A 12,080-nucleotide genomic window follows, 5' to 3' on the forward strand; every position below is an offset into this window, starting at 1 on the left:
TTAGTTTCATTAAAGGTGTATGGCTTTAACTATGTAACGAATCTCTGACAACGATGCGGCGCTACACAATAATAGGCATAAGACAGTATATTTTTTATTTATTTATTATTGTCTCATCCACTTGTACTTCATTATAAAACATATTATCTACAACATTATAAAATAAGTACACATGGCCATTCATAATAGAATTATAGGAAACAGTACATCACACAGGCAATATAAATAAAATGCTAATATCACCTGATATCTATCAACATTAAAGACATTTGCTAAATAATTGAAGTGATGTAAGATTAATTATATATCTACAAGATAAAACATTTAAAAGGGCAGATTCGTTCCTTTAAAATACATGTTCATAAGATGCAGCAGATATCTACAATAAAACACTAGATAAGTAAAAAGGGTAAAATCAGTTAGTTTCACAGTGGATCATAAAATGCACCAGATATCTACAATAAAACACTAGATACAGGTAAGTAAAAAAGATAAAATCAGTTAGTTTTACAATATATATGTTCGTTGAGTTTTTCTCAAATCAGAAAGCAGGTTTTGGCAGCGAATTTAACTATATTATTGTCTGACAAGATAATTTTTAACTTATCATCAATATCAAAATTTTCAAAGCCTTATACTGTTAACTGTCTGCGGCGAAGTGACGACCGCTTGTATTTGTGTACCGACTTAGAGTGGGTATTCCTCGAGTAAAAGAAGATCATTGTGACATGAGTGATAACCGTTCACATAAGGATTGTCACTGCTGTAATCAGTATAACTGTTTAACTGACAAAATACGCGTGCTTTTGCCACTGCGTCTGTCCGGTTAGCGCAGTCGGTTCCCGGCGAATGTGAGTTTTGTGGGTGGTCACCATACCGGACATGTGGGTTTCCTCAGGGCACTCCGGTCCCTCCAGCCCCCCCCCCCCCCCACACACACAGCATAAGACCACATCAAAATTGAATGGCTTTAAGTTACAATGAACTAGCTGGCAATTGCATCTATAATTCGACACATTCGTCACATCTTCTTTCGTGAGTCAGAATTTAAGCGCACAATGTATGTCACAGAGAAAGCCCTTAGGTTCTTAAAAGAAATGGCTTGGTCCTGAGCGGGTCGTTCGCGTTGTAGTCTTTATGCATCAGACACGTGCACACTTGCAATGTGCTAATGACATTAATGGATATAGTATATAATCCTTACGCATGCCTGGTGAAATAAATTCATCTTGTATGTCTTTCATGACCTTTATCTTATCCTTTCTTGTACTGACACGTCTTTGCGTATCCTCATACCGGCAGCGCTACAATAATTTAACGTGGTTCAACTGATTCCATGTGACCTTTGTAAGCTTTTCCAAGCATCTCTGATCTGAAGTACGTTGGAAAGATCAGCTTTCGATCTAGATATGCAAGACCGTCTTCAAAGGATAATGCGTCCCTTTTATTTCAGTCATCATGTATTAAAAGATAGCACCGGTGGGAGTTTCCGACCAAGCGTTAAAATGGTACGTTATGTAGAGTTGTTGATTTTTTTTCCTCTAATGTAGATTACATCAATATATTATTGCGACGATAAACATACTCTTAATATGCATTGTTTTTATACGTGCCGATATACACCTTTTACATAAGCGTGATTACAACTTACAGGTTTTGTCCGTTTATTGATATCAAACTTACTGTAACTTTATGTACAGCATACATTATGTAACCGTTTTAGTCTTTAATTTTGGTGTAGTGTAACCTAATCGGAAATGAATAATCAAAACTTCCTTTCGACCACCGTGTGAATTAAACGCAGTAATTGCCCCTTGTGAAAAGTGTGTTAAGTAGTATTTGTGTCAAATTATAAACACACAATTACACAGGCGGTAAGTTGCCTTAATAACGTAAAGCATTAATGTGTTTTTTATGAATACATATGAAACAGTATGTTTGACAGTGGTTTTATTTCGTGATTACGTTGGTTAAGCGGTAAGATTATAACGTATTTGTTGACACTGAACAATCAAGTTGGTATTTTACACATGTCCTACTTTCGAATGCACAATCCGTCAATTAATCATAAATGCACAATGCATGCAGCTTGATCCATGCACAGGCTTCCCGACTTTTATACTACAGTGTGTTATAATTGCTTCAGTCATTCATTCAGTTTTGGTCATCCTTTTGCATTTCGCAGCAAATTGAACAATTAGGTTAGACACATTTCTTTTTTTTTTCATGGGATGAAAGATAATTCTTTTCTACCACTTAAGTCCAATTTGAATGAAATCAAGCACGTATAAGTTTGCAAATTACGCATGTAAACAGTTAGTCATAATGTTCCAGCTTTCATCCACTTCTGACATTGTGGCATTTTTTTTAATTTAACTGTAAGGCTAGTAAATATATAGTACGTTCAGAAACATTATTTTGTCTGTAGTGTCATGTTAAGAAATTATTTTACTGTGTTTTGACCCTCACCAGTATAATACAGGGCTATAATATATATGGCACACTTTCATTCTTAATCAATGTATTGACTATGTGCAATATCAGTGTTTTTGATTATACATTTCCAGTTCTTAATTTAGATCATGCTCCAGATTTCATCTCTATGATGTGTAGTTTTAGCATGCCAGTTTCCCATTTAAACATTGAACACTTAAATATTAGTGTTATAAATATGTTAACCATACTGTTATGTACTTGGTATTTTTATCACATGACACACTTATTGTGCATGTGATAATGATATGCTTTTATTATCACACTACTTGTGTCATTGTGAATAATTAACATTTATTCCACACTTGTGAGAAAGTATATGAATAATTTATATTTTATTCCACCGTATTTAATGGTGCTCATGTCAGTCATAAACTTTTGGATTTATATGCTGACAATTTCTAATTAATAAAGAATAACAAACATATTTTTTAACAAATTTAAAGATGAGCCACTTTGAACATTTTAACTTCCAACAAATATGCGTTTTGCATGCCTTCATGGTAATGTTTACACTGTTGAGTTGGTTAGTACATTTTTTTATGTTCTAGAATAAATCTCTTAATTTAATTTTATTTCTCGCATACAGTTGTTAATATTGAAGACAGATGTGATATTTGAAGCACATGTAATAATTTCAAACATAACTTAATTCTACTATCTGAGGCATGGTGTGATCATTTGATCATATCTTACATACAAAGCAATTTTTTAACCATTCAAATTGGGACAAATGTGCCCGAAAAAAGCTGATATTGAGAAAATATGCGTGATAAAGTCTTCAGAATGAGATATTGGTGTATTGGATTTGTTGCTAACAAATACTTTAACATTGATAATGAAGTATTGTCAATATGTCAATATTATAAATTTACTTAGGTTCAAGCAATGGAGCTGCATAGGGAAATAAACTAAATGTTGTATTTTATTTACAACCTTTAATTGGGATGTTTTCGGACATCAATTGTGAATTTTATTCCCCTTTTTGGGTTCTTTATAATAAAGGCCAAAAGTCGTTGTACATACCTAAAGACGTATTTGTATATGCGTATTTTGATAAAAACTACTATGAAGTTATTTATTGTGTAAGCCATTCATGTGGTAGTCAGGGCCCTTGCTACACATTGGGGATTGGGGCCCGGGCCCTTAGAGGGGGGAATTTCGAGTTGTTTTGGGTGAAAAGGGGAATTTTAGAATATCTTTTCACCAACCTTTCAACACTTAAAATTGCTCTATTTTAATGTAATTTAAATAAATAAACATTTGATCAAAGGTTAATAGCACAATGCCAGTTGGCAACATAGGTATAAAAGTAAAAAAAAAATTATTATTTTTTTTTTGGAGGGGGAATTTTTAGCTGAAATAGGGGACAAAAGTAAAAAAAATTCATGGGGATAGCCGCCGATATTCGGCGGTAAAAAGTTCAAATCGAGGGCTCTGGTAGTCATGTTTGCACAAAGTGGCATAATATCGACAAGTTCAGAGAAAACTGGGCTTAATTCATGAGTGTCAAGTGTCGTCCCAGATTAGCCTTGGTAGTGTGCACAGACTTATCAGGAACAACTCTTGCCATAAAATGGAAAGTGTTGTCCCTGATTAGCCTGTGCATACTTCACAGGCTTATCTGGAACAACACTTTATGCTGATGCATTAAGAATGAAACTATATTGCACACAAACACACAAATTGATAGTACTGCAGTAGATTATGGAAACGAAATATGTAAAACTTGTTGCAATTGATACATGTAATAGTTATAATTTCACGCAGAGATGAAGTCTGGTTTTTTAATGCTGCTGCTGGTGCTAAATTTACCACAGCTTAGCTTGGTGTTTGCTTTAAAATGTCAATTTGGCTCTATCAATTTATGTTTCCAGTTTTCAATGTTGTATTTGCCAGACTGTCTATTAATGAAAATATCTATTGAAATGTGGGTTCTTTAACACAACACAAGTCAACTGGAAATATGATTCTTAAATGAGACATATTACTCATAAATGGTAAAAAAGACCCTCAAATGGGAAATATTATGCGTAAATGGGAAATATGACTCTTACATGATACATATGACTCTTAAATGGAAAAAAAGACTTACAGTCTTAGATGGGAAATATGATTCATAAATGGGGAATAGGACTCTAAGATTAGAAATATGACTCTTAGATGGGAAATAGGTCTCTTAAATGAGACATATGACCTTTAAATGAAAAATATGTCTATTAGATGGTAAATATGACTCTTACCGGTATTCGGAAACTATGACTGTTAGATGGGAAATATCACTTAGATGGAAAATATGACTCTTAAATGGAAAATATGACTTTTAGATTGGAAATATGATGCTTAAATGAGAAATATAACTCTTAAATGGGAAATATGATTCTTAAATGGGAAATATGACTCTTAAATGAAATATGACTCCAGTGCCGCAGCTAGGATTTGAAAAGGGCAGGGGGGGCTGTTTGTGAAAAGGGCACTTTGGACGCGCAGTTAGTGTTTTTCCCAGGAGGGCACAGGGGCATGTTGCAGAAATTCAAAAAGGGCATTTTAGCGCGCGGTTTATGCAAAAAAGGGCAGACATAGGCGTGGTGCCTTTTAAGCTAAGAAAGTAATGTTATAGATAATAACTTATCAATGATAACGGCTATGGGTAAACTTGTTTAGGTTATTTTTACTTATCAATTATAATGTGATTACAACATTGATCATTAAGTTGGAGAGATGCATATCTTACTTTAGTGCATTTCTTACACATAATCATGTGTGAAACAATGAAGAAAACATAATGAAGGTAACGCAGGATATATTTTATTAGGATTTTTATTTTTTGTGCAGTAAGGTATACCAAAACAATTTCATTTATATACGTTGATGCTTTGTTCCACATATAAGAAGAAAAAGGTTTTACATAATACTCATTGAAACTTGAATGTGTATTTCATCAATACAAAATTAGTATATATAGAGCCATACAAATTAATTGCTCTAAAATAATATATATCATTTATAAATAAAATGGTCAACATATGCTTTTTTATTAAACCAATTTAAATAATACTTTTAAATAAATATATTTATATTTAACGATTCCTTGTTACGTATGTATCTTGTTTGGTGGCTTCACATGATTCTCCTGTTCTTTTTCTAGAAAGCTGTAACCACTTTTCGCATGTCAACGTCAGTGTGGGAGCTGGTATTCAGTTTAATTATGAGCAGACGGTTAGTGGTCTGAACTTCCAGACGGTTCCTGTGCTCTGTCACGATTAATTTTACTTGTGAGAACACTCTTTCAACAGCCGCTGTTGATAGAATCAACGTTTCATGAGTTGACAGAAGCTTGGTCATGGTTGGAAACAGATTTCCAATTGATTCCTTATTCGCCACAATTTCCTTCAGGATGACTTTGGGCGATTTCTTCTCAGCCACGAACTTTAACTTAAAATCTGCCCACTCTGCCAGCAGTTCTTCTTTTGGTAGCTGGAAGTGCCCAGCCAGCTTGAGTATTTCCTCTTCCCCGTGCATGGGGATCTGGCCCTGTGGCACATGGGTCAGGTCTAAGGCAGCCATCGCCGTTATCAATTCTGAGTGGTCGAGTCGTTCGTGCAGTTGCTCCAGGAGTGCGTCAATGAAGCTTTCCTTAGCTTTATGGATCTTTTCGTTTGTGTCCTCAACAACAATACCTAGCTTTTCCGCAAGTGCTGGCACCTTGGACAAGAATGGTCCCGCTCTGGTTTTCATTCTTTCTAAATTCAGAACCGTGGATTCTATTTGCGGTTGGACTGCCGAGAGATCAACGTCATCCCGTTCAAACACAAGTGTTAAACAGGACAACACAGAGCAAATGTCACACAGAAGGTTAATGTAGATCAGCTTGTCGTACTGTTTCATTAATTTCAACAACACTCCCGCAGAAGCCCCAGCATTATCACCCAGCGCCTTGTCCCTGCCAGATGTGACGGCATTTTCCAGGTCCATGCATATAGCTTCATACAGCTTCCTGATTGATTGGAGGGCATTCTCATGGCTCAGCCACCTGGTGGGCACCGCCTTTTTAACTTTTAAATTCTGTTTTGTGTCAAGGTCACCAAGTTCTCGCATAAGATCTTGAATTGCGTCCAAGCTTCCTGCCTTGATTGTACTGTAGTGGTAATATTTTCAAAGGGCAGTTAGCAGTTCGTCCACTGAATCAATTGCCCTAACACTTCCAAATGCATTTGACACTGCCAGTTGTAGTCTGTGGTTCATGCAGTGCACGGGGATTACACGTGGATTGTCTCTGTTTAACTGCGCCACAACTCCGTTTTTTTTTCCCAACCATAACGGATGGCCCGTTGCTGGCAAACGACGTCATCTTTGCTAGATCAATGTCGGCCATCTTCAGGTAGTCCCTGATGGACGAATAGATGACTGCAGCAGTGCCATTCGAAAGCTGAACATCTTGCAGGAAGGCCAATTTACTTGCGCCGTTGTACACGTACTTCGTTACCATAGCAAGATGTTTCCTACTGCTGACGTCAGTATATTCGTCCACCATCAATCCGTACACCTCGCTGTTTTGTACCCGCTGGCGAACTTCTTCTTCAACGGTGTCTGCCTGGCACTGCAGGAACTCGTTAACTATCCTCGGGCTTGTATATTGCGCATTTATAGCTTTATTCAAGTAGGAAAGGTTCGTAGCACATAGCTCCACGCACAGGTCCACCAGCGGCTTGAACAGCGTAGTATGCGGCAGATTGTGTTGAACAAGAAAGTACAACACTTTCCCTGCTGATCGCGTCGATCTGAGAAGAGTTATTGAGCTCAGCAGAAATGCAAGACTGGTGCTGAGCAGATTCTTCGTGACAACGTAATGACGTCGAGACGTATTGATGTGCATCCTACTTTCGTCCACACAACATGGTTATTTCCGACAGACCACTTGTCACACAAGGCACAAAACATATTCTTAAACTTGTTTCCATCGGCACTTATGGCCGTTTCACAACGAAGCCACGAACGGCCTATCTTCCATATTTCGAGAAAGCAAGTCGTATGGCCGTTATTATCATACTTGCTAGCATCCGTTTCGCTCTTCTTAGCGATGTCGCTAGACTCCGGCATGGTCACATGCTCGCGCGCCCCATCCGTAGCCGTGTCCGTTCTGTTAATTTAAAGCAAAAAAGTAATTCTATGTTCATAATTTCGCAAAAAAAATGCGAATACGAATATTGAGTATTTATGCATTTTGCGATACTGTTTATTATAATTGGTTTGTATGTTTGTTCATTCTATAATACGCATATTTCACGTTTTTATTAATTGCAACACAAAAAATCAAGCAATCTGTATTCCTGAAAATTTAACAATTAAGTTTCGGCAAATACTAATATATTTTTTATGTCTAATGCTCTTCAACTAGTACCGCATGGTTTCATTAATATTAGATGATTATGCTGTCCAAAACAAGATAACGTAAATGAGAAATAAATTAAGCTTCGTTATAGTATGTGTTTTAGTTTGCGTTATATACTGAGTCTTTACAGTTGCACAGTAACATTTCATACTCTAGGTTGGCGCTAAGAAAAAAAATTAGTAGCCAAATTTCAGCACTACAAAACGACCCACATTATAACCTTATTTGCTCAATGAACGACATAATCATTATCATGAATCTATAGGTATCAACAATGACTGTATTAAATTATCAATGAAGTCACATTTAAATAAATTATTTGTTACCTGAAATTAAATAATTTCATGTTTTTTTTATTTTTCATTTATATTTATTTTCATGCACTGGCATAAACAGTATACAATGTTAGAACTTTCAGATATGCCCCGGTCTTTGATTGGGTGGGTCTTGCTTTGCATGCGTAGAGCTTGTAATTGCAGACGACAGCAATAATTTTGCGCTCTTTCTTATAACACGGGTTTTACATGGCATACCGGTATTAATGCATAGTAAATAGTTATTATCACGTGGTTATTTCCAATAGCATTTATATATTGTTTTTTGATAATTTTTATAAATAAAATATGGAAAAAATATTAAAAAATCGGTAAATAATTACGGATCGTCACCTTTATAGAGCCTTTAAATTGGAAATATGACTCTCGAATGCGAACTTTTACTCTTAAATGGGAAATACTTGGGTCATCAATCTCTTTCAATAACTTTAAATGTATATGTTATTTACATGTTTGTGTTTTTTTTTATAGATCCCGTCCAGGAGATTTCTAGACCCCTGATTCTTGGAAGAATGGTTTAATGCTGTGACTCAATCGACCACTGCATGATGGAACATGTTAAAGATATTCCTGGCTTTAAGACTATCTTGAAAGTTGTTCTTAAAAGCCAAATACAACTTCTGGTGAGTACAGTCAGATGTCAAGTACCAAATACAGGGAATCAGGCCTTTCTCCATTTTCATTATGTGCAACTGTACCCATGTGCCTGAATTCCAATTCAGGGGTACCTCCCAGCTAATTTTTTTTGCCAAATTTGGGAAAAGTATCGGTGCCGGCCAAAATGGGAAAAATAAGCGCGTAAGACCCTTTTATATTTGGGAAAATTGCATCGTGAAATGTTCAAAGTGGGAATTATGGGTATTTTTAAAGGCTTGGTTATCAATATCAAAAACCCATTTAAATATTCATGCAAATGCCCTGCTTGATATAATAATATATTTAATGTACCTTTCAAATTTCAATGTCTTTCTTCATACTTACATGCTATTCAGTGATATTTTTACATATTTTCTCATCTGAGTCCTGGGACTCGATAACTTGCAAATCTAGTCCCAGAATTGAAAGAATGAGTCCAAATGTTAAACAATATTATTTTTTTGAGAAATTTCAATGCATTTTTGGGACAAGCATAATTCGAAACTTTGCATCCCCAGAGGTTTTTGCGAGTCCAGGATGCAGAAAACCACTGGCTATTACAGTAAACAGTGGAGAGTGACAAACATAATTAAGCAGATGATGCATATGTATATGATTAAAGCTCCACTCATACTCATAAATCAAAGCATGTTGTCTTTTTCTATTTTCAAACAATTATATTGTAAAAAAAAATCTTTGCAAGAAGACCAATTTATTATGCACCCCTTCGAAGAAGAGGGGGTATATTGCTTTGCACATGTCGGTCGGTCGGTCTGTTGGTCGGTCTGTCGGTCCGTCCACCAGGTGGTTTCCGGATGATAACTCAAGAAGCTTGGGCTTAGGATCATGAAACTTCATAGGTACATTGATCACGACTCGCAGATGACCCCTATTGATTTTGAGGTCACTAGGTTAAAGGTCATGGTCACAATGACCCGAAACAGTAAAAAGGTTTCCGGATAATAACTAAAGAACGCTTATGCCTAGGATCATGAAACTTCATAGGTACATTGATCATGACTTGCAGATGACCCATATTGATTTTTAGGTCACTAGGTCAAAGGTCAAGGTCACGGTGACCCAAAATAGTAAAATGGTTTCCGGATAATAACTCAAGAACGCTCATGCCTTGGATCATGAAACTTCATAGGTACATTGATCATGACTCGCAGATGACGCCTATTGATTATCAGGTCACTAGGTCAAAGGTCAAGGTCACAGTGACTCAACTTAGAAAAATGGTTTCTGGATGATAACTCAAGAACGCTTACGCCTAGGATCATGAAACGTCATAGGTACATTGATCATGACTCGCAGATGACCCCTATAGACTTTCAGGTCACTAGGTCAAAGGTCACGGTGACTGGACACAGTAAAATGGTTTCCGGATGATAACTCAAGAAAGCTTACGCCTAGGATCATGAAACTTCATAGGTACATTGATCATGACTCGCAGATGACTCCTATTGATTTTCAGGTCACTAGGTGAAAGGTCAAGGTCACAGTGCCAAAAATGTATTCACACAATGGCTGCCACTACAACTGACAGCCCATATGGGGGGCATGCATGTTTTACAAACAGCCCTTGTTAACAATTGTTTCCGTAAAAAAACACTGTGTAAATTTTGAAATATGATTTGTTGTTTGTATCTGAAAACACTATTACATAGTTGATTGACACACACATTTTCTTAATCCAGTGCTCACGCTGCTGCCAGACTTTATCGCCAATGGCGATTATTGAATCCAACTGGCTATTATTTCTTAAAATTGTCTAGAAAAAATGGCTATCATTTTATCTGCCTACATCAAAAATAAATTTGCCTCTACAAGTTTTCCGGCGAATCAGAACGCCTGTAAATCGGGCCATCAAGCAGGAAAAATCGATAACTAGACAGAAGTGATTTATTTCAGAAAAAAATGTCTTTAATCTCCAAATGCTTTACCAAGGCCATCCTTAAAAAATTGTTTGTTTGGCATAACCCAACCCAGGTAAATTTGGGTGGGTAGGGATTTTATTTTCTTTTAGTATTTTTTTTCGGACATTGAACTCCGACATATACCAAACTGAAAGGTAATTATCAAATAAAGCTCCAAGTCTTCTGCCTCATGAAAGGAAATTGGTAAAGATTTTTTCTGCACTGTCCGTAGCACCGCACGTGTATTCGTTAGTCTATTTTTTGTATAAAGAACATCAAAACTATAATATAATCGACGAAAAATACTTTATCCGAAAACATGAAATAAAATGTGCATATCGTTTGACCACAGAAAATGAAAACGAGTAACCTAGCAAATACGTAATTAATATACTAATTGGTTGACATTTTACTTTACAATAGCATAGTTTGTGAGTAAAAAACAACAAAGTAATTTAATAACATTTTAATTTCAATCAAGAACAGAAAGGTGTAACATCTTCGACATGTAACTAATTGTTTAATTATCATCCTTTAATTCAGATCAATAGAATTATCTATAACTGTTAGATTTTCGTTATGTTTTCGCAAACTCAACTTAGAAAAATGGTTTCCGGATTATAACTCAAGAATGCTTAGGCCTAGGATCATGAAACTTCAAAGGTACATTGATCGTGACTTGTAGATGACCGCTATTGATTTTCAGGTCACTAGGTCAAAGGTCAAGGTCACGGTGACCTGAAATAGTAATAGAAAGCTTATTTCTAGCTAGGATCATGAAACTTCATAGGTCATTCCAGTGTTACAAAGTCCACACTTCGTATCGGCCAAAAGGGGGAACTACTTACATATTTTAGATGCAGCAATTTGATTATCATCAACTCGTAACCATGGAAAATCTTTTAGCCAAGTTTCTTGAAAAGTTCTGATTTGTTTATTTATCATAATCTTTCTTAGTTGTTTTGGGGAATGGACTGCTCAAAGCTTCGTGTTTCTGCTACGTTGTTGAAGATTTTTAAAAAAACGTTCCATCTTTACTGTTAAAGTCGTCTCAAATAACAAGGTTACTAAGACTGTGTTTTGGTTATCTTAGTTTGATAGTTTTATTTCCGTCTGATTGTAAAAGTAAATAAACCAGTGTGTACACTGTCTAACAGTCGGGCCTAATGTTTAAAATGCGGCATGCTCCAGGTCTCTTATAGAATAATGGAGATCACTCTGCAGGAGAGTGCCCGTATTTTAGCTTGATTGCTCCGCAAATAGCTCTGACAATGTTATTGCGTGTCAACATCCAGTTTTGTAAAA

The 12,080-nt window shown here is 36.1% G+C and overlaps 1 protein-coding gene across 4 annotated transcripts in view; it reads left to right on the top strand.

The window, feature by feature from the left end:
- Positions 1-12,080, top strand: part of LOC127858381 (inner centromere protein A-like) — a 64,357-nt gene that overhangs the window by 19,574 nt on the left and 32,703 nt on the right. For 2 of the 4 annotated variants that reach the window (XR_008038867.1, XM_052395472.1), the window contains exons 1-2: positions 1,788-1,874; positions 8,692-8,843. Coding sequence is in view for 3 of the 4 variants with exons in the window: in XM_052395472.1 (XP_052251432.1) it covers positions 8,766-8,843 (78 nt within the window). In the remaining variant the exon portion in view is untranslated. Of the gene's footprint in view, positions 1-1,787; positions 1,978-8,691; positions 8,844-12,080 lie in introns of those variants that run through there. The other 2 variants (XM_052395475.1, XM_052395473.1) reach the window with 2 other exon arrangements.

This window comes from Dreissena polymorpha, chromosome 14 (genome assembly GCF_020536995.1).
Source record: "Dreissena polymorpha isolate Duluth1 chromosome 14, UMN_Dpol_1.0, whole genome shotgun sequence".
Taxonomy (NCBI): domain Eukaryota; kingdom Metazoa; phylum Mollusca; class Bivalvia; order Myida; family Dreissenidae; genus Dreissena; species Dreissena polymorpha.